General features: G+C 37.9%; 1 protein-coding gene across 3 annotated transcripts in view; it reads right to left on the bottom strand.

Annotated features, from left to right (window-relative positions):
* Nucleotides 1-24,229, bottom strand: part of HIVEP1 (HIVEP zinc finger 1) — a 107,338-nt gene that overhangs the window by 36,113 nt on the left and 46,996 nt on the right. For 2 of the 3 annotated variants that reach the window (XM_089516730.1, XM_089516729.1), the window contains exon 3: nt 428-481. In XM_089516730.1, coding sequence (XP_089372856.1) covers nt 428-481 — 54 coding nt within the window. Of the gene's footprint in view, nt 1-427; nt 482-17,399; nt 18,029-24,229 lie in introns of those variants that run through there. The other variant, XM_089516731.1, reaches the window with a different exon arrangement.

Below are 24,229 nucleotides of genomic sequence, written 5' to 3'. Positions count from 1 at the left end.
CCAAATAATTCTCCTGTTTTCCTCAAAATCACTTCAATTGTGCTCTGTTGAGAAGCATTCTTCTCTGACTATTTTAACCTGAAGCATTTCAAAGCAAAATGAACACTTACAGACTGCAATATTAGGCTTATTATGATGGAATAAGCAACCACAGATACTTGCAACACCTTTATATTTGAAGGAAAGCATGTCTGTTTTATACTCAGAGCTGGGCACCTAAGAGCAAAAGATAAGTCAGAACCAGCCCTCGTTAATGTTTGTGGAATAGTGGAACATTTAACATTCTTTCTAGTTAAGAATAGACATTCCCTATACTATACAATATTCCAACACCAAGGCAGCCTTATGCACTGGTGAATACAGTTACCAAAAATTGGGGGATAGGAGTGGGTGGGCTAAAAGTGGAAGGAAGAGAAAGACGTTTTACCTTTTTGTGGCTCTTCAGTTTCAATAAGTTCTTTTTGTGCTTCTTCAATTTTGTCTAAGGGAAAAAACCCCAAAAGATATCAGAACTAGAAAATAAAATTTTCTTTTAACATAAAAGATTTCACTGCTTTTCTTTGATTAACACTTCTTAAATATTTATTTATAAAAGACTCTTAAGATTCATGAACAGTTTACTGTCTTCATATACAATGCAAAATCCACCTACTGGAGGACCATCCTATTCTGAAAACTTACTGCATGTGTTATATTTAAAAACATACACTGTAGGACTAACAAAAGAGAAAGCAAACACAGTCAATTCAGACAACCTATTACTGGGTTTACTTGTAGTTTCAAATGTGAATAAAAAAAAGTAGGACTTAAAAATGTTCGGGGGGGGGGGGGGGGCAAGCTATAATGAAAATCCAGAAGACAGGAGTCCTGTGTTAAGGGAGAGTCACCAAGACTGGTAGTGTTTACATATGAGTGGGAATATGAAGGAGTGCCTTGAGAGGATGTTGAAGATCACCGTGTGACAATATGAAAGAGGTGGTTTCACATGTACAATAGGGTTCAAATAATTTAGATTTTCAAGTACCCATTCTGAAGAAACTGCAGCTAAAGCTTCAGAAATGTTGTCCTAAAAATGAATTAGTCCCTTCCAATTTGTGGGGGATCCATTCCGGGGACACACACACACACACGGTGAATCGGGAAAATCGCCAATATTGGAGCCCCATTGTAATCAATGGAGGTGCATGCCTCAGCCATGCACAACATTCCAGGCTTGCTGTCCATAAAAGACGAAGGGACGTGAATGGCAAGACCATAAATTGGGAGGGACAACTGTATATCAAAATTTCAGAGTCCTTACAATCAGGTCCTGCATTACATGGCAAAATGATAACAAGGTACAAACAGTGGGAAACAATGTAATGCTTCTTATTTACCTATCTTTGAAGAGCTGAATGAACTCAAAGTTTAAATTAGTATCCTCCCTCCACTCTACTCCAAACATAACAAGCCAAACCTCATCTTAAAATGTTCCTGCAAATTTATTTGGAAAGAAAATCAACAATTACTATTATGGCCATGAGTACAAAATTGTATCCTTTATATAAAATAGCAAAATCAATGTTTGTTTTTTGGTAATTTTGTGTAATTTTGAAACTGTGGTTGGTTGAACCTGTGGATACAAAATCCAAGGGTATGGAAGGCCGATTCTACCTCCTACATTCTACTTCCACTGCCTAAGATTTAAAACCACACACAAATATTTCAGTGCAGTCTGAGATACACTCAGATCTCTCTGTCATCTCACCATTTTCCCTTCATTTTCAGGGTTCAGTTTCCTGTTCAGCCATGGAAACGCACTGGGTGACCCTGGGCAAGTCACACACTCTCAGAAACTCAGTGAAAAGTTTGCCTTAGGGTCAACCTAAGTTGGAAAAGACCTGAAGGCACACCACCACCACAACAGTCCATTTGATTTTTGCTTGTTTCCATCCTATTTATGCTTTGCTGATTTTGCCTCCAAAGTAAGAAAATGAAAATCTTTCATAGCAGCTTTGTTCTGTCCCACTTTAACATCCTCTTGTCATTTCTCACCTCTTAAAATCCTCCAATCTTCTGCTCCCAACTTCCCCAGCTGCTCAAAAGGGTCTTGGTTTCTTACATAAATTTTATTCACTTCCTGCTATCTCTAATGCCTGAAATGCACACCTGAACTTGAAACAGAAGTATTTGACACTTTTTTGGCAGCATTTCTGTAATTTAATCTTAGGCTTAAATCCAAAAAGAACATAGAAACATCTACAGAGCAAATAAGGCACACAATGTCTAGGGTTTGTCCAATACAGTTTGATCATATAGGAGTGACATTCATTTGGACACATGTATGGGTTTCATGTCATATCTTCTTTTTTTTAAAAAAATTGCAGATAGGTGGCAGAATTTCATATACTTTGATATTACTAAATGATTAACAAAAGCTGTGGCAGCTTCTTTGGAAAACCTTAAAATAAAGCAATCAAAGTGTCTGGAGTTCATCATATAACTCAAAGGTATCAAAATTGCTCAGGAATCACTTTCGAAACTGAAGCTGTACTATTTGATTTTCCAACTACTTTATGGTTGCTATTTCAACTCAAGTCATTGCCATGACAACCAAAGGCACAGGTTGCTATAATTTTCCTATCACTTTACTAAGACTGAAGCAGACTTGCTCAAGGCCATTCAATGGACCCCATTCTGATATGAGCTGACATGTGATTTAAGGCTAAGATACAATGCACTTTCCTCAGTACTTTCCCCTGTATTTTCTAGCTGCATGTCATATACAACAAATACTATCAACAGTTTAATTCTTATCGTGTCTTAATTGTGTTGAAATGTACAATTTTTATGAATTGCTGAGAATCATGTGGCTCCCCAAATGCTGTTTGATTACATTTCCCAGTGTTCCTCACCATATTACTATTTATTGTTTTATATGTATTTTGTAGAATGTACACCATTGGCAGGTTTCATTTTTATCGATTTTATTGTCTTTATGTACAGCGTTGTGTAAATCTACAGCGTTATATAAATAGAGTATAATAATAATAATAATAATAATAATAATAATTTAGTCCTTGATCACTGGAGGACTGTATGAGTTTTAGCCCTGATTTGGAATATGAGTTTAATATCATGGTATGATGCAGAAACATCATTGAACGTTTTGATTTTAATAATGGATACTTGGGGGGGGGGGAAATGGTTTGTGAACAGCGAAGACAGAGACTGTCTTCAAAGCAAATGTTTAAAATACAATATGGGATAATGAAATCCACCCCCAGACCTAGCTGTTCCAATCTGAAATCTCCAGCAAAAGGAAAACATGCCTCAATTATTGATGCTCACAGCATTTCAATCTTACTGAAGGTGCAACAGAGCAGATGAACACAATAGTGTTATATATCTGGTTTAAAATCCCCATATATCAGAAATGACTTATAATGGAGCTGAGAAACCAACCCATGCCAAGTGTTCTCTGTTAAATGGAGGATAGCTCATTCTTACCTATCAGGAAAAAAAATAGAGACACCAAACCACAATAAAACCATAGCATTTGGGAGGGGGATTACATCACACACCTGATTTTGACCTAAAATATTCTTTGTCTACTAGTATACAAGAGCTGGTATGCTTCTTCTTGCTGGGCTACTGTATGCTGGTAGTTTAAATAATCTGTAAGGAGGTGACATGCAGTATGAATAATTTTCTTAGTTACACTCTTCTGACTCTGTTATCCACACTCCAACTATCCAAAGCAAACAACCTCAAGTATCTCACACAGGTACAAGTCACTTTCATAGTATAACCCATGTAACTAGCAACCTAATTTACTTAAGTTTTTCACTAACCAGATATGCAAAATTTATTATAGTTCATCTTTTTGCCAAATATTCAAAGTCGGGGATCAGAGTGTAAAAATTCATAGTCTTATGAAGTCATGAAAGCATATGGCATGAGTGGAAGTGAATGATTAAGCCCTAGCCTAAAGCACAACATGTGACATTACTTATACCCAAAGGTTTTGTCCCTTCTGATACTTTTCTATTTCATTCCCCTGCCCACAATAAGCATCTTCAGGAACTTCTTCAGGAATGTAAATTGAGGATTGCTGCAATGTTGGCACAGGTGAACCATCTTCCCCTCTACTTCTCTTCTCAAGGCAACCCTTGGTGCCACCAGAAAACTGGCTCTAGAAGTTTTCCCAGTCTTGCTTAGAAGGACCTTGGACTGTTATTCTTCTTCCTGATTCAAGTATCACAACATACTACAGAATACTACAGAATTAGAATATTTCCCTTCAAATTAAAGCCTCTTAAAAAGGTGGCTTCTGAAACAAACAATGCAATTGCTTAATACAAACTTAATAAAATCAGTAGCAGAAAATGCAGTGAGGAAACTGATACATTCTTACATTATATATATTTTGCATGCTGGGATAAATAATAAATGGCCTTTAAGCTACCCAGATATTCAGGTTTTTGTGAGAGAGTAGTCAATATACATCAATTTACTGATGGCAGCATGATGCAGTTGGCAAAGTTTCCAATTTTGTGGCCTAAATCCTACTGCTCTTTCCCAACTAGAGTGGTCCTACTGAATTAACTGCTGAACGATATTAAAGCTGAAACTTACAGCTGGATGTTGCCAGATTATTACATTATTCATTTTAATACTCCACCTTTCAGATAAATAGGGTACTTAAAGCTTTGAGAGGAAAATAAAGTTCTTTGAAGGATCATTACTCATTCTTAGAAAAGGATTATAAAACATTCTCCCCAAATAATCTGTGATTTTGACTTTTTAAAAATAAATAATGAGGAAGAATGTAATGGCAAGCAGCCATCAGGGAAACCACATGGGAGCAAAGAAGGTCACTAGTTGAATCATTAGATTAAAGCACCCATTTACAAGTAGCATTACATAAGAGTGTTACTTTATGTTAGACAGACAAAAAGCTAGCAAGACTTTGTTTACTTTTTGACAGACAGACACTATCTTGTTTGTTTCCCAAAACAGAGTCTCTTACCAGCTTCAAAATTACACTATTCTCTGTACCAAGTGTTACTTATTGATCTCTTATTTCAACAATGTAATTAACTAAAGGTTGCTATTACCAAGACATCAACAAAAAGAGAAAGTGTTTAGTCCCGATTTATTATACCTTCCATGCAAATTTAGACTTGGCTTCTGAGACTTCACTTCTCCCTCCACTAGAGACAATTGGGAGTTCTGGTATGGGTTTCTGTTTAGTGCCAGAGACAGTCAAAGATCTCTAGAAAGTTTCCTTATTCCAATACATACTGTACATTTCCAGATATACTGTAGTACTGAAGTAGCTGCCAGGATAACAGGAAGCATTTGTGCGTTGCAAAAGAGTTCAAGAGCCCATGGAGAAAAGCAAAAGAAACTGCTCAGGGACAGAGCTGTACAAACTTTACAGCACTCTATAAATAAATGTTAATAATAATAATAATAATAATAATAATAATAAAGATGTGGTAGAGACAGGTGAAGTCCCTGTATCCGTGATTGAAAATGCAAAGTATCAAGAGATGGGGGCAAATTTTATATCCAACTGAAAGGCCTTTGTACTTGCTAGCCTATTTCCTCCAAGTTACTGACTGGTAATATAACAAGTGAAATTTCAAGAAGATTGCCAGAATTTCTCCCCTCTAATTATAGTGAGGATTGGGGCAGGGAATGGGTCAAAGCCCTATTGTGTTATTAGTTATTTGCCTTCCTCCCTTTTTAAAATTTTTATTTTCTAAATGTATATTACTTTGTGTAATTAATTTTTTTAAAAAGGATTGCCAGGATTTGACACTTTCAGGATATTACCAGATTGATCAGCACTTCTTTCAGATGTTAAGCCCTGCTGAAAATGTTACCTACATACAGAATACTTCAATCGCTCTCAAAAGTTGCACTAGAATTAGCTGGGAGGATGTGTCTCCAGTGACAGGGCATGTTTTCACGCATAAAACCACAGACCCAAGGTAGTCATTTCGATGGTAAAGGCTCTCAAGATAGCCATGTCACTGAGCTAAGAAGACATTATTATGACTCAATGGTAGGGATGGAAAGAATATTCATGAATTGTCTTGGCGTCAACAAGAAAGATTATCCTGACACATCTAGACACTCCATCAGTGAAATTGCCAACTGCTACATGATTATCCAGGACTTTTTTGTGGCAAATTCTTATGTGCAAAATGTTTTTTAAACCAGAAACACTGCACAAGAAACAGTGTATTCTTTATTTTCAATAACTCATCTATGTCTTAGGCATCACCACATCTTAATTCTTGAAGACAGTGTCCTAAGGGGAAAAGACGCTTGATTTCTGACTTCATTGTCAATCTACCTGCAGGTTTCATTGTCACTTTGATAATGGAAGAAAATTATTAGTACCTGTACAATCCTATATTAAACTGTGTTTACAATTTTCTTACGAATTTATTGTATCATGGACTTAAATCTACTGCTTTGTTTTACAGTAGCTGTCAGCCCCCAGAGCCACTGAGCTATCTTTCGGATGGAATTCATTTCTATATAATGAAAGATATGAAGAATGTGATTATCTATTCAGTTTTCATGTTTCCTGAGGGCCAGAACCAATTTGGCATTCTTCCTTTAATATAAATTATGTAAACTACTGAGCACATCTTTAAAACTACCTTGAACCATGGATGGGAGTTGTAGTTCAACTAAGGGAGGTCAAACGGTTTAGAGGACATAGGGAAAAACTGCTTAGTTTAGTATTACTAGTTATATGGGCATGTCCTGGGCCCAAAGTATAGTACTATGTAGTCAAATATGTAGGGTTTTGACATTAGTGGTCACATTTAAAAAAAAAACATGTTTGATCATGAGAACGTACATAGTGTATTTAGCATCATACTCCACAGGAAAACTCACAGGATATGAGGAAATAGATGGGACCAAACAGATGGTGTTTCAAGACTATCTTGAAACTCTCAGACTGTCAAGACACACAGAGGTTTTTAAAATATATTTTCAGGCTACTGCTTCTCCATTCAAGACACTACATAACCATAGTAACAGACTGACTGAGAAGATATAACCTAAACCCCTGTCTATTAAAAAATGAAGGAATCTTCTTATTCACTCTTCATTTATTCCTTGCAAAACGAGCTTTTTCTTCTCTCTCCATTTATTCAACTGCCACATGCAAATGACTCCAAATATATCCAAAAATGTTCTAAATAAAGAAAATAAACTAATAAAAAGCTACCGTGATACTCCTGTTATTAGGATTAATGCATTAAGAATATTAAGTTGTTTATGTGTGTAAACTATGAGCACCAAGTTATGTTTCGCAATACCTAGTGACTGAAGATTTTTTCTCCATGTTTGTTTCTGTAGTTATAGCTTCCTCTAATGGTGTGCCAATGTTTCTAGAAATAAATTCGAATTTCCTGTAATAGTGTGCTATTATGTTTTTAAAAACTGTATGTATGAAATACTTCTCTAGTCATATCTTACACACTGAACAAATATTTGTCACTGAAGGTGGAACAGAAGATGGTTCTACATTTTAAACAGAGTATCATATTTGGTTCTAAATAAAATATACTAGGTACTTTAAAAACAAGAACCAAAAACAATTATGTAATAATTTTAAGAAGAAGATTTACCTTATTTACCTAAAATCAAGATTTAGAGACTATAACTGTGTACAACACCAAGATTAAAGAGGGTATCAGAAACTAACCTGGTCAAAGAAACAAAGAAAGCTGTACTATTTTAAACTTACCACTAGGAGTCAGCTTTGTATAGGTCAGGGCTAGTACAAGACATTATCCAATAGACAACCAATGTGAATAAAATGCTACTAGTACTGAGAATTTATCATTCCCAATTTCTGAATGCAAATAAGTGAAATAAGAGTCTAAAATTCTTGGCTGTCATTTTCAAAGTCTTTCTTACAGAATTTCTAAGGGCATATGAATCTAGACGTTATTTTAACTCCATCAAACTATTTGATTGAGAAAATACAAACTTTATCTTTAGGCTGAGAAGCTTGTCCCCTATATTGCAGGAAAGGGTCTTTTTGCAGTGAAAGAAAGGATGCTTGACACTGCCAAGCTAGATGTTCTGAATTTCCTTCCGTTCCATTCTACCATTCCTGACACTAACAGTGTTCCAGATCTGCATTGCCCTCCTAAATATGGATGAGGAGAGAAACTTTAGCACCACTTTTCACTGCACTGAACTGTTTTCCTCTACAGGGCTGTATCCGCAGTGCAGAAATAACCCAGTTTGACATTTACCATGGCTAAATACTATGGAATTCTGGGAACTGTAGTTTGTTGTGGCACCAGAGCTCACTGATAGAGAAGGCTAAATATCTCACAAATTACAATTTCCAGAATTCTATGGCATTGAGCCATTGCAGTTACAGTGGTATCAAACTAGATTATTTCTGCAGTGCGAATGCAGCCCAAAAGAAATAGGGCTAGTGAGGTAATGAACACATTCACCTACAGTGAAATATATAGCTTAACTCTCACTATGGTCAAAGAACTTGGAATTATAATCTTTTGGTGGCTATTTTGACATGATGATCAGCAAGTTGAAGAAAACACTAGTTCTATTCTAAACTCCAGTATTCTTTATGCTGCCTCATCTCTGGGTTTTGTTATTCTAAAACACAATTTAATATCAATCTCATTGATAACAGAAATAAGTTCTTTGGCAGCAGAGAAAGCCATTTTATAAGCACACCTTGCTTAAAGGTTATGTCTACACTGTCATCTTAAACAGCTCATAATACAGGAAGATACACTACCTACCACTTGTAAACATGCATATGACTTTACAGATAGTTATTCATTATGTTTGTTGCATCAAAAGACAGAGGTGAGCATGTTAGTGCCACCTCTTCTTCCTCTACCTCCTTCAGTCTCCACATGGAGAGTGATAACCTGTACAGGAACCCTATTTGAGGATACTTTTTACCCAGCTGGGGATTATGTTGTTGTTGTTGAGATGTGTGTGTGTGTGTGTGTCTATCATAATAGCATGGAGAGTATACATATTTAGGGCGGACCTCTGTGATTCAAACTCATTGCTTTCCATATAAGGGGAATGAATGAATTAGTGACAGAGAGGATAGGATTAATGTGCTACCCTCTTCATGCAGTGATTCAACACAGATAAATAACAGTGAATGGGACTAGCGTGTTGCCAAGCACTACTTTCCATTTGTTGCTCTAGGCATCCTCTTTAGAAGTGTCATAGGCTCAGCTGCTGTTTTTTCTATGGGCAGGAAGAGGCGCAGCCATCTGCCCTTTCAGAAAATGGACAAACCCTCATCCTTCCTGACCACTGCTCATGCTTGATAGGGTTAACTGGAGGCAGGATCCAATATCTAAAGCAAGGGTGGGCGATATGTAACCCAGGGATGTTTTTGTGGTCCCTAGGAATAAAAACAATGTCAAATTGTAAGAGAGAGAGAGAGAGATCTGTTCTGAAATATCCCAAAATCTGCATTAGGAGTGGGTGTGATAGGGAGGTTGAGCCCTCCAAATCTGTGGAGTGGGGTAATAACCCCCCCCCAAGTCTTCCATAGTTCTCCACTTTGGTCTGTGACTTCGCACTCTCTCTAGCTACCATTGCGGTTTGACAGATAAGCAGGTGGTCAAAACTTTCAACACCTGTGTACTGCTGGACCTGATCCCATTCCCCACCACCACTCCGTTCTCCTTTTGTGTCGTGTCTTCTTAGATTGTAAGCCTGAGGGCAGGGAACTGTCTAACTAAAAGATTGCATGTACAGCGCTGTGTAAATTTACAGCGCTTTATAAATAAAGGTTAATAATAATAATAATAATAATAATAATAGAACCTACATGTTAACAGGGAAAAAAATTCCATACTGATGGCTTAGCTTGTTAAATTTCCATTCCTTTCCTACTTCCTCAGAAAGCAAGCTACTGCCTCCATAATCATAATCGATATGAAGACAAGCTTTAGTGATATAAACATAAAAAGCTCTGCCAGTAGTGTTACACCCCTTGGCACTTAAGAAGAAAAGAAAAGGTAAAAAGTTTGGAATACTTTCACTTGACTCTCAGGAGCATGTTTGAACAACGCATGCAAACATGACTGATTACAGATAAATGTGTTTAGCTTTGTTAATGGTCTTTGTTTTTGTTTTAACAAGCTTTTGTGGTCCCTAGGGATAAAAACAATGTCAAATTGTAAGAGAGAGATTCACTTGTGAATTTTAGCAGGCGTTTTTGATAAAGTGATATCAGCAAAGCAAGGAATCTGGAACCTTACAACCATTCAAAGTCAACTCTGTCTGGATGATACACTGTCTGTTGTTGTGTGCCTTCTAATAGTTTCTAATTTATGGCTACCCTAAGACAAATGTATCATGAGTTTTCTTGGCAGAAGGTGTTTGCTATCACCTTTCTCTCACCTGCCCATGGTCATCCAATGCAGTTTACATGAGCAAGTGGTGATTGCAACCCTAATCTCTTGGAGTTCCAGCCCAACACTCAAACCACTACACCATGCTGGCTCTCTCAATTCACTGTCTAGAGCAGTGGTCCCCAAATTGTGCCCTTTTAAGAGATTTTGGACTTCAGCTATGTTGACCAAGTCTGAGATTCTGGGAGCTGAAGTCCAAAATCACTTAAAGAGTACAGTTTGGGGACCACTGGTCCAGCGGTTCTAATTTTCTTCAATACCAGCTACCTAAGATCCAAAGTGGGGTTTTCCGAGACTGGTATTACTGCTGTACTGCTACTTTCCGGGTCTGTGGCTTCCATTCTGATAATGCAATGAGGGGCACAGGTATAGCAGTGTGCTGGAAATTATTTGGTCCTCTTGGTAAGCAAATGAAAGTCATCCAAATAAGTGTCTTCCCTGCTTCACAGCCCTGATCAATGCCCAATTATAGTTTAAGTTTCTCATCACATGAAGTATCAAAAGGATTATCACACTATCATCATCGTGCTAAAACAGTGGTTTATTTACTATGACAAATAGGTTACTTAATTAAAAAAAACCCCAACATGAGATCTAAAATACTTACATCTCTCAAAGAGAAATTTCTCTTTATTTTGATTAACTCTACAGAATTTTTCTGGGAAGCAGTTCCTCAAAAGACAATGCTTGAAATAGAACTTAACCCTATGTTCCAAAAAAACATGTTCCAAATTTCCAGGATGTGTTCCTCTTCAGAAAGTTATCCAGAAGATCATACAGTCATAGGATTATAGAATTGAAAAGGGCCTCATGAGCCACTAACCCAAATCTCTGCTCAATGCACAATCTCCAGCTAAAACAACCCCTACAGCCTTTAGAGAAGGCGACCACATCACTGCTCTAGGCAACTGATTCCATTGCCAAACTGCTATTAGTATCAAGAAATTTCTTCTAATGATCAATTGAAATCTACTCCCCTGTAACTTCAAATCATTAGACATGGCCCTACCCTCTGGGGAAGCAAAGAACAGGCCTGCTCTCCCCCTTCTGTGGCGGTCCTAGAGGTATTGAAATAGTTTATTAATTGTGGTGCGTGGCAGCCCATACTAAGGCACTGTTTAACACAGGAGAAATCTTGGCATTGTGACAAATGGAGATGAACAAAGTACTAAACTTTCTTAAGAAACTGGCTATAGCAATATTATCCAATAACCAGTGTACAGGAGTTTCTGAAAGAACCTTTATATTAATTTGGGCAGTTATATCCTGACTTTCGATGATAAAAATAAAAAGAAGGCTTTCAATGTCCTATATATCAAAACAAAATTCAAAATCGCATTATCACCAAAATAGGTGGTATCAACCTCTGTAACTGGAAGAAAGAATAAATGATATCAACCTTGAGGATTAGGATTGCCCAAATTAAAAAGTGACTTCAGTCTTCTAGACTTCGATAATCTGGATACCAGGAACTCTCTGCCAGGAAGAGATTAATAAATTTGGCTCCTGCATCCCAATTTATAGGAAAGTTTTTGGAGAAAGGAGAATGGATACTCTCTTGTATCAGGATCACAACAGGACCAAAACAACATTAGAGAAACAAGACTTTGTGTTATTAGTTCCAACAGATTAAAAAAATAACTGCAACTTCTTGTTGATTACCTGGGGTTATGCATCCATAAAGTTAACAACAACTACTTAAAAGAGAATGGATTGAAGATGCTGGTACCTTTTGATGCCAGAATCTGATCAGAACCTGACTGAATCCTTATGAAAACAGAATTTACTCTGTGTGACTTCTGTAGCACTCAAGTGAGAACTTTTCCATGCCTCTTAGGGGTTATACTATTTAAATTTAAGCATAAGATAAACACCAAGGTGCAAAAGAGTAAAAAATGTTTAGGACATAAAGCTCCAAGCAAAATTACTAAGACAAACAGAATGGGATTGCCTGCTTTGAGCCAGCAATATATGCTAAGCAGTTAAAAAAACACTTTTCATTACATTGGAGTACATAATCAGTAAAGCTGTGGTGTGTTTATGTTATGTGCACACATACATATGATTTGAAAGATGTATTCAGTAGCTTGAAGCCATCAAACATACCCAAAGAAACTGCTGACATATTGAATGTCACAGACTACTGTATGTGAAAAAGTACATCTTTAGAAACAACAATTTATTCAAAATATAGATTTTTAAAAAGTTTTATAACAGAAATGATAGCTTCCTAGCCATTATTGCCATCCTATTCTCCACAATGGTACAGAGTATACAAACTGCTAGTACATAATAAAAACACAACAGGCCATGTTCTGTAATGAGGTGATGGTCTTAAAGTACCAGAGAGCTTACAATCTTACAATAAAGGTTTCACAAAAGACTAGACAGTGTAAATGGTGAAATACTGTTTGAGGGTACAGTTCATTAAATCCTGAACAAATGAATGAAGGTGTATATGAAGTACAATATAGAGAGAGTCTGCTGTCTCCTTTGGCATAAATCCAACTGCTAGTTCCAGCTAGAGTACATCAATTGAATCTATAAAACTCACGGAAGTGTTGACTTACCATTAAGCAATTAATTCCTTGTGTCTACTATTGATGAGACTAGCAACTGAATTTAGGAGCAAGATATAATACTATTTTGACAACCTCTTAACTCAGAGTAATTTGAATACATTTACAATGGCCCAAATAAAGGCACCAGATACAATATGATCTTGGAAGTTACACAGGGTCAGCTCTGGTTAGTACTGTACATGGATAGGAGCACATAGAAAAATGCCAAGTGCTGTAGGCTATATTTAGGAGGAAGGAACTGGCAAAACCACTTCTGAGTATTCTTTGCTCAAGAAAACCGTATGAAATATATAGGGGTGTCATAAGCTGACAAGACACACATTGGCCTAAAACCTGTGTGGTGTTGATGCTACAAAGACATCAAAATGGAACTTCTTTTAATGTCTCTGTTGCTGTCATTCTCCATGCTGCTACAAATTCACTCTGGCAGGTTTCTCATCCCCCCTCCTAAGATAATTTTGGGGAAGGGGTTATACAGAGAGCCAAACTGAGGAATGGAGATGCTCCTTTTTCTTTTGAATCCCATTATTTCACCAGTGGATGTCCACTGATGGACTGATGGGCAAAAGGGGGAAGGAAGAGAATTGGGGGGGGGGACAAATCAGAGTCTGTATCACAGTTACCTGAGCCTGGCTATTCTGAAATGTACAGTAATTAGCACTGATATAAAAGTATTCATACAAGAGGAACAACACTACCATTTAAAAAAAAAAAAAAAGGGGGGGGGGAAAGACCTGCAATCTTAAATGGCAACAGATGCTATGAAAATCAATCAAGTTTCATGCCAGGAGGAGGAGGACTTGCTTTGTCATTCATTCATTATAGCTTGGAGGTTATTCAAATTTGTCAAAATCATAATAGGTTAAAATGAGATCCCAAGAAGAGCTATCTCACTTATACATCTCATTTACACATCATCAATGTGTAAGCTGCTTGACTGCTAAAAATTAGGTCAATGGTTTCCCCAAGTGACAAGGTACTCCTTAGAAACACCTTGACTTAATGCCTCATGTAGGAAGACATGGGACAGGTGCCAAGTGGAACATACTCTTCAACTCTTCCCAGGCTGTGCTATAACCAGACTAAGATGAGGAGTTTTATCATTATTATCCAAATAGTACCATTCACTCATCATTTTCACATCCACACTTTGAAGAGATAGAAGAAATACTTTTTGTTTCTTTGTGTTACTCTATCAGAATACAGAGCAAGCTGTACGTCCAATTGATTCTCACTAGATTTTTCTTTTGGCTAGCTTAGTACAAGCTATCACAACTGTGTACATAGACTGAAATGCCATCTTGACAAGTTCTTAAAGTTGTAATGTGGGCAACAGTTAGAGGTGTGTAGCTATGTGTCTATTTAATTCAGGGATGTGCACTGTAACAAACCTTTAAATTCCTGTACTATGTGCAAGACCAATGAAGCTAAAAGGATTGTCCTTCAAACCCAGAAATAGCTTTCTAGTAAGCACTAAGATGTTCAATGGAATTTTATTTTTATATGCCCTTATATAAATTCTGACTACTACAAAACACATTGGAAAGCAAGGACCAGGGATATTATATCCAGATTTTCAGCTTCTTTAACTAAAATACATGAGACTGAAGAACTGATAGAGAACAGGAAATGCACTGGCACAAATAAAAAAGGAAGATTTGGGTGGCACACAGACGTCCAGCCTAAGGCCCACAATGCTAAAGCATTATCCAGACTTTCTTAGTTCTATAAGCCGTTAACAAGGAAATTCCCTGTGTTAATCTTTCACAGGTATTAGCCTAGATATAATCATTTTAAAACAACAGAAACAATCTAGAATTCTGACATGCTGTAAGATTTTTTTCACAATTAACTAAGTAATCCCTATCAGATTTGCAGTACTAGCCACTTAAAATATGTAATATACTATGGATGAGGCCCTTCACAAATCCATTAAGCTTCAGAGGAACTTTGGAACTAAATCAGTAGATGTGTCATGCATTGCTTCCTTTCCACAGGAAGTATTTACTGAAATCCTACACTGTCAAAGGTCGCTGTCAAACAAACAATTCATTCTTTGCTTTCAGCTGCATAGGCCTAATGCAGCCAAAAATAATTTTAAGGTCAACTAACACAATCTTGATTTTGATCCATTTGCCAAATAACTCCCATTACCCTAGCTAACATCCAGTCAAAATACTTACAAAAATGTATTCCAAGAAAAGCTAATATTATAAAATCCCATGTTCCTATCAAGCGTTATAGAGAGAAAAATTTGTGTCTAGGCTGCAGAAAATTTTACTCTTGGAAGATTCCTTTAAAACATAAAGCATAAAAATAGTTGCAAATTCAGAGAAAGACTTTCCAAAGTGGTAACAAGAAGCTAGTTGATCAAAATAAAGCAGCACTAGTTTAACAGAATTACAGCACAGTATTTTCCATCCCAGCTAGCTATTAACCTGTCACAAGCTGGAAAAAGTAATGCAAACAAATACCAAAACCTCCCTTTTTAAAAAACAGCATTACTATGTTATATCAATATTATTAGACAAACTTATAAAAGCGGCAACATACTTTTGGTTATCAGTATTATTATCTATTTATAGACTCAAGCGATTTTACTATGAGATTCCATCATTTCTTCCTTCTTTACCACCCTACTCAGATTATGAAGTATTGCATAACACTGCTGCAACAAATCAGAGTCTGTAAATCACCGGGCTACATATGCTCACTTATTTTTGGGAGCATTTACAGTCAGTCCTCCATGTTCATGAATTTATTATCCATGGATTCAAGCGTCCATGGCTTGAAAATATTTTAAAAATATATAAATTCCAAAAAGCATATCTTGATTTTGCCATTTTATATAAGGGAACATTTTACTACTCCACTTTATTTAATAGGACATGAGCATCCATGGATTATGATATCCATGAAGGTCCTGGAACCAAACCCCAGTGAAATCAAGGGCCCACTGTATTTCTTATTTTTAAAAATATGCCATAAAATAAATGGCTAAAGTGTCAAGTGCAAAAGTAAAATAACTTTGAAGTTGTTGGTGTTTTGTTATTCTGGAATGCTTAAACTGCTGAAAATTTTTGGATTTTATTCATTATCTTATCTCAGCTCATAAAAAGGACCTCCTTGAGTGAGGGTATTTCACAAGTCAATACTTGTTACTCTCACTCTATGTATTACATATATACTACACAGATTCAAGTACTTCTTTTTTCAAGTGCAGCATAGGAAGGTTTCTCAATAAGCAGCATGGTAAATAACTACTGCACGAGCATTTTAGCATAATCAAGTCCTACTAATGAGCATTTACATAAAAATGAATTACTCTCCACCATACATTCTCACAAATTCATATTCACAGTTCCTCTTAAGATTTGCAATAAAGATTTGTAATAAAGGAACGAATAACGTTCAACATGCAGAATGCTTTCAGAGCCTACACACTTAGCCTGTAGTTTCCCACTGCACAGAAGAAAATGTCAATTAACTGCTGCCTACAGCAGGGGTAGGCAACCTTTTTGAGCTGGGGGCCGGGTTGCTGTCCCTCAGACAACTGGGGGGCCGAAGCCAAAAAATAAATAATTGAATATTTTTTTAAAAAAATTAAATATATAAATAAACCAGGACAAATGTAGGACAAAATTTTCAAATGGAAGACACTTTTTAAAAAAAAAAATGGAGGACACGCAAAAATAATTGCTGATTTTTAAAAAAAATGTTAATATAAATGCATGTTTCTGAGGCTTCTATAGACAATTGTCCCCCAAAGGCCACGGCAGCAATCGGCAGCAGGACCGGGCTGGGGCCAGTCCCAAGGCCTCGCCGGGCCGCATCCGGCCCGCGGGCCGCAGGTTGCCTACCCCTGGCCTACAGGAACAGGGTTATACTGCTTCAACAAACCAGAAGACAAGTACAATGCCTTGTAAGTGGAATCCAAACTCATTTCCCACCCAACCCCATGCCCCCTCTTGTATGACACATCTTTTCTCATCTGACATCTGTAGAATTATTTTAATAATTGGCATTTATTTATACTATATCTTCCAGGTGTCATTACTAGATCACATTCAAGCTCCTGTTAGAAAGAACGGTTGAACTCTGATAAAGACTAGAACAAATTTTAAAATTCTCTAATTTTTGACAAACACCAGTGCTGAATGTTTTACATGCTACTGAATTATAGGTAGGAGATTATAGGTAAAGAATTAATTCCTCTAAACTGATGATTATTTCAAAGGCAGGGAAATTATTCACAACGAAAGATCCCAGAGCTTTAAAAAGACTTGATGGGAAAGAGCTATTTTTGATTTGATTGCCAATAAGGACTAGAATAAATGACTGATTATTTTAAAAAAAAAGTCCAGTAACTTACCAAAGAAGACAAAGTCTTTTCCTGTCACTTCTTCCATTCATGCCAAAAATAAAAAACAATCTCAGGTCAACTAGCTCTTGGGTTGGCACAACACACGCTGCACTGAGGTAATGTTTACCAACAGCCACCACATAAATACAGATTCATCTCTGGTTACATGCAGTTACACATCAGCATAGTGCTATCACACTATAGACAACTGGCACACAAAGTAGCCTCTTCACCAGGTTGAAGAATATTAATCAAAACCTGCATATTTAAAGTTTGGTCACGGGATTGCCAAATCGATAGCTCCAGCAAGATGCAACTATCATATGTAAATCCCCCCTTTTCATTATATCCTTTGCATGGTTACAAACTTCCCCCTTATATTAAAAGAGGGAATGCAACATGGTTTAAGAGACTGAACACAAATAACACCCAATCTTCTTTGCAACTCACTGCTACTCGCTGCTTTATTCCTTTCCCTGTAGTCTATTGTAATTAGGGAGCATTGCAACAGTCCCATCACCCGACAGCTGACAGGTCATTCCCCATGATCAGTCCCATAATACACCTGAATTGCCCTGCCACATCATGCTATATTCAGAGAGCAATTCTAAGACGTAATCTCTCCGGGGCTTAGGGATCCTAGGAATCCTCCCCCGCTATCTCTCCATGGCAACAGTAGCTACAGTAAAGACAGTCCACTTCTTACGCAAGCAAATGAATATGAAACACTGCCAAGAGGCCACAAATGCCAGCAGTCAAAACATCACTCTCACCCCTCCCTATTTAATTGTTCCCTTAAAGCCACAGTAGTCCATTCCTTTTTGTTTACCTCACATTGGAAAGGCACACAACCACACACGTCTGCAAGCACAAACGCAGGAGCATTGGAGGGGATGGGAGACAAAAGCATACTGGAGAGACTTGCAAAGCAGGGCTTCAAGCTCTATATAGCTTGAGGGGGATACAGTGTATATTAAAAAAGAATCCGCCACTCATAAAGCACACCTTCTTCCCTGCCAAATGAAACGCTGGGTTACAAAAAATTCCAGATTTTTTTTAAAAAAAACACAAAAATTTGTGCAAAGATACAGTTTTACAAGAATTATAATGATTGTCTGGCCATTTCAAAGATTCCAGTGCACAAAACCATAAATGGCACTGTCCTTTTGACGATTATTATTCTATTGGGTTGTTTTTGTAAGAATTGCATGAAATGAAATAGATGAACTATGTTTTACTATCCTGGTTTGCCTGTTTGTTTTTTTTAAAGCAAACTAGCATTTATACTTGTGTATAAGTCTAGTAATTTTGGTCAAAAAATTGACCCCAAAAACCTGAGTTGACTTATCCACAGGTCAATGTATCTTAACTTTTATTTAAAAAAAGAACTATCCCCTGGTGAAAGGCAAGAGTGTAATCTGCCCTTGAAGCACTGACCCCCCTCTACTCTCTCATCCATCCAGCCTTTAGTGTGAGCAGTTATGACTGCTGGAATTTTTAAAAGATCTTTGGCTTTGTTTTCTTTTGCTCCCTCTTCTATATCCTTTGTTATATGCGCCTAGGTCTGTGGTGATGAACCTGTGGCACATTTGCCAGAAATGGCACATGAAACCATTTTTCAGGGCACATGGAGGGCAGGGAAGAGTAGGAACAGGCGTGCGCCAGTTCCTCCTCTTCCCAGCTGTCCTGGGCCTTCAGCTGTCTCTTGGAGAGGCAGCTGAAGGTTTGGGAACATGCAGGAAGATGTCTCAACCCCCACTCCCAGAAGGCAGATGTCCTGCCCTGGAAGTCCCCCCCCCCCCCCGGAAATCTTACTCTTGGCACCGGGTAACACCCTATGCTAAAATGCCTTTCAGTTTGGGCACTCAGTCCCTAAAAAGTTTGATATCACTGGCATAGGCATTACCCAGGACTTTTCCACAATTCATATTAAAATCTGTATTTTTAGGCCCAAAACCTGCCCTTGACTTATACATGAGGTCTACTCAGAGTCAAGTATAGTAGATTCTCAACAGTATACAAGGGGATCTTGTACAGCCTTTCAGACTAAATGAGTGGAAGATGGTGTAGCATAAGCTTTTGAAGACATGGTCTACTTCCTCAGATCCAGGTTTTGTTGAAATTTAGGGTACAAAGACTAGAGTGAAAGACAACTACTACAACGACTAACACAAAGAAATAGAAGACAACATAAAGGAAAGGATGAGAGACTGCTTCCACAAGATCTGGGAAATTAAAGGGAATTTTCAACCAAGAACCAGGATGCTTTATGGCAATAAAAATAACATTATTCAAGACCAGGAAGGAATAAAAAGACGCTGGACAAGAGTTATACAAAAGGAGTTAAAAAAAAAATAAAGGACACATGGAACGAAGAGCCATATGAAGATGGTTCTCCAAATTTTAAAAAGCGAGGTGGAAGCTGCAATAAGAATAAGGGGGAAAAATAAATCACCAGGAACAGATGATATTATAATCAAACTACTACAATCCCACTGGCAGAATCAACTCTACTGCTAACCAACATAGATGAATAGATATGGAAAACAAAACGATGGCCAACAGATAGGAAATGATCAATATACATCCCCATCCACAAAAAACAAGACACAAAATATTGTAGCAACTATAGAACCATAGTATATTCATCTACCATGAAAGCAAAAGTATACTCAAAATTCTGCAATACAGACTGCAACCATATATGGAAAGAGAAATCTCAGAGGTGCAAGCGGGGAAAGAAAGAGGCACTAAGGATCATATTGCAAACATACAATGGCTAAGGAATTCCAAAAGAAAACCAACATGCCACAAGAAGGCACAACTCAATCGAAAAGACAATCATGCTAGGATGCACCATGAGATGCACCAGAAGCAGTAGGATTGCACTTCTCATCTCTGTCTGTCATTAATTAGGGAAACCAAGTCAGTTTCTGTTCCAAGTATCCAGAATGAAACAGGCCCTGGGATAGTACATCAATTAGGGTTTGGCTGATACCACTTGTTTGAACATCTTACTCAAAATAAGGAAGCTGATAAATTGCTGGTTACAAAGAAGCTCTTCAGGAGTGCTTTTACAAACATTTGTTTTTCAAAGCAGCCAGGACCACCCTCTCTAACTGAAAGAGGCATCTATTATAGTAAATGAAAGAGATGAATAGCAAAAAGAAGGGAGGAGTCAAGAAGAAAAGAAGTGGCTGACATCATGACAATGTGTGTGTGTGCGTGCACAGACTTTCAAGTTGTGTTGACTTAAGGTTTCCCATGAATTCCTCTAAAATATAGTCTATAGCACCTTTTTTTGGTGGTCTCACATCTAAGTACTAACCAGGGCTGACCCTATTTAGCTTCCAGGATCATATCAGAAGTGGTGCCTTTAGGGCAGGGGTAGGCAACCTTTTTGAGCCGGGGGCCGGGTTGCTGTCCCTCAGACAACCGGGGGGTCGAAGCCAAAAAATAAATAATTAAATAATTTTAAAAACAATTACATAAATAAATAAACCGGGACAAATGTAGGACAAAAATTTCAAATGGAGGACACTTTTAAAAATAAATGGAGGACACGCTAAAAAAATTGCTGATTTTTTAAAAAATGTTAATATAAATGCATGTTTCGGGGGCTTCTATAGACAATTGCCCCCCTTGCCCGCCGCTTGCCCCCTTGCCTGCTGCTTGCCCCCCCCTTGCCCGCCTCCTCCTGATAGGCCAAAGGCCCCACACCCTCACGCGAGAGGCCAAAGGCTCCGGCAATTGGCAGCAGGACCGGGCTGGGGCCGGTCCCAAGGCCTTGCTGGGCCGCATCCAGCCCTCGGCCCGCAGGTTGCCTACCCCTGCTTTAGGGTATTTAGGTCCTAGGACATCTTGACAATACACTGACAAAAATTATTGATATACTGGCACATTCTGAAGTTAATAAGTACACTGTTGTTTCCATAGAATAACAGCAACAGTTGAGAGCAAAGCTTCTTTATACTGAGCAACAAACCTTGATTCATTAAAGTTCAGAACCAATAAAGAACTTTATAAAGTATTTACTACCTCAAATTTCTGTGCCCTAAAACTTGTGCCATTCTGTTGGGGCTGGATCCTTTGGAAGACAGTGGCACTGGAAACAAAACAAAGGATTCAGAGATATGCTAAAAATAATAATTTACAGTATTTTATTGTAAATAGACGACTGGATATGAAGAAACTTTTTTGTTTAAGAGTGTCTTAAAGCTTAAATTGTACAATCAAGTCTACAATTTCTGGTACCAACTTTTTTTGCAAGCAGCTTAACATTTACTCAAAGCCATTCCACTTAAGAGCAAATACAGAAAAACCTGTCAGAATGTATTTAAATCTGCCTTTCAGGAGTGAAGGAGACAATGACATGATTTGTCATCTTAAATATGCACTGTGACATTCCTTTTTAAGAAATAGAGGAAACCAATGAATTTTCTTGAACGCAAATTGCATCTCAACAAAGTTGAGAAATTGGAAATACAATGGCACAGACAATCCTAACTTTAGTATAGAATGATGTACAGTCGATCCTTCTTATACATGGATTCGTTATACACGGATTCAAGCATACACAGTTTGAAAATGTTCCAAAAAAGTATAAATTTACCTTGATTATCCATTTTTCATAAGGGACACCATTTTGCTATGTCATTATATTTAATGGGACTTGAGCATACATGGATTTTGTTATCCACGGGGGATCTTGGAACCAAATCCCAGTGTATAACAAGGGTCCACTGTATCTTTATACTTCAGGATCTTGTATACCTCCTTCATAGCTGTCTTTCCAAGTCCTAGTCATCTGATTTCTTAACTCCAGTCTGCCTTCTGAATAGTAGATGGGCCAAGTATGGAAAATCTTGAACTATTTCAATATCTTCATCATCTAAAGTTATGTAAATAATCTGTGGTCATTATTTTTGTTTTCTTAATAGTCAAGCCAGAATGCAACATAATTATAGTTTGCTAAGGACATCACATGCTGGCTCCTGTATTTCCACCTATAACAGACATAGTTCCTATCTCCTATAGGCCTTTGGTCCATGGTTTGCTGAATATATGTGGTGTCATCTCTCCAACTTGTGTGGAATAAACAACAACAATAGAGAACAAACTTTACTTCTATTTAGACACCAGAATAAATCAACCACTTGTTCTGCAAGAGGGAATACAGTGCGCCCACGCCATACGCGGCCTTGAGCATACGCGCTCAAGCCGTGGCGCGCGCGCGGGGCGGAAGGGGCGTCGCGTCCCATTCAATTGAATGGGCGCACGCGCCCGCACTGCCGCACACGAGCCCCATTGTTTCCAATGGGGCTCGAGCATAGGTGGAATTCGCCTTACGCGGAGGGATCCGGAACGGATCCCCCGCGTAAGGCGAGGACGGACTGTAATCAGAACTTGGAAGTTGTGGTTCTGTCTCATTCACAGAGAAGTAAGGTTCTCTGGCTTCCTGTGGTGTCTCTGAACATATTCTTAATCTAGCTCCCTGTTTATATATCATATTCCAAATACTGTCCAATACCTTGTTTTGTGTTACCCAAAGTTCTTAGCAACACACAGGTTACAGCAACAAAAAGGAATATAATAAAGTCTTCTGGATTAATGAAGAAAATACCACAGCTCACAGAGAAGGCAAAGATAAGCAAAGAACCAAATACATGCTTAAATAAAACCTGGCCCTTTAACAGGGTATTAAACTGTTACTGCCTCAACTGGAGGTGCATTGTGATCAACCCACTGCACTGCAATCAACTCAGACCACATAAAATACAGCACTCCCTCCTGCTGCCCCAACAGATGGTCTCTGCTGTATGAAATGATGACTTTAACCAGGGAAAATAATTTGCTATCATACATAAAAAGTCTCGCAATATCTTAAAGGCTGTGGTATGTGCTTCTTCAGACAGAAGCCTACTTTCTCGGATGCATTGTGGACGTAGGCTTTCATCTCTAACAGCTCATTTCACAAACATAATTTTGCTGGGATTTGCCAGGAATGCACAGCCAGCTGAAGCTTATCAAGGTCTCTGGATGAGGGCCACCTCATGAGATATAAGAATATAATGTTTTAAGATTAGCCTATACAGTCATCCCTCCACATTTGCGGCTTTGACTTTTGTGTATTTGATTATTCACGGATCTGGTTAATTTGTTCTCTCTACGAATCCCTAGGTCCTCCAGCAGAACTCTGTGGTCAAAGTCTGCCAGAAGTTGTGCTGGAGGACCTAGAAATTCCCAGTGTAAACAATTCCCTAGGCATCTGTAGGTCCTTGGGTGCAATTCTATGGTCAACTTCCAGCAGATGTTGTGCTAGAGCACCTAGAGATTTCAGGAGATGTTCTCTTAGGTAAAAAAAAAAAAGTGTTTTTTAATTTGCAGGTTTTCCACTTTCACATGGGTCCTATGCCCCTAACCCTATTGTATTTTATTCAATTGGTTTAGGCTGCAATCTTGACATTCAGTCCTATTCAACACTGGAGTACGTCTTACCTAGTAAACCTGCATGATATTGTGTATGAAGTCTATCAACAGAAGAGCTGGCTTGACCAGCCAAGTAACTTAGGAATTATTAGTAAGGTAACAGGATCAGTTTGGGTGGGTTTCAATAACATTCAACTGAAGTAAACTCATTCTGCAAGAAATAGTCAACTGCTAAATGCAACTTCCAGCTACTTAATTTTTTTTCCAGATGTTTCAGAAGTGAGGTTCTCATGCATAAACCACATACCTCATGAATTAAACATGTATTTAAACAGTTTGTCTGTGGTAAGCTGCATTTTACCACAAATAACTACATAAATATATGAAACCTACATTGGATTCAAATTTGC

This window comes from Sceloporus occidentalis, unplaced genomic scaffold, assembly GCF_023333645.1.
Source record: "Sceloporus occidentalis isolate IW3139 unplaced genomic scaffold, rSceOcc1.0.p SCAF_3, whole genome shotgun sequence".
Classification (NCBI taxonomy): Eukaryota; Metazoa; Chordata; class Lepidosauria; order Squamata; family Phrynosomatidae; genus Sceloporus; species Sceloporus occidentalis.
This window is presented reverse-complemented; position numbering and strand designations above follow the sequence as displayed.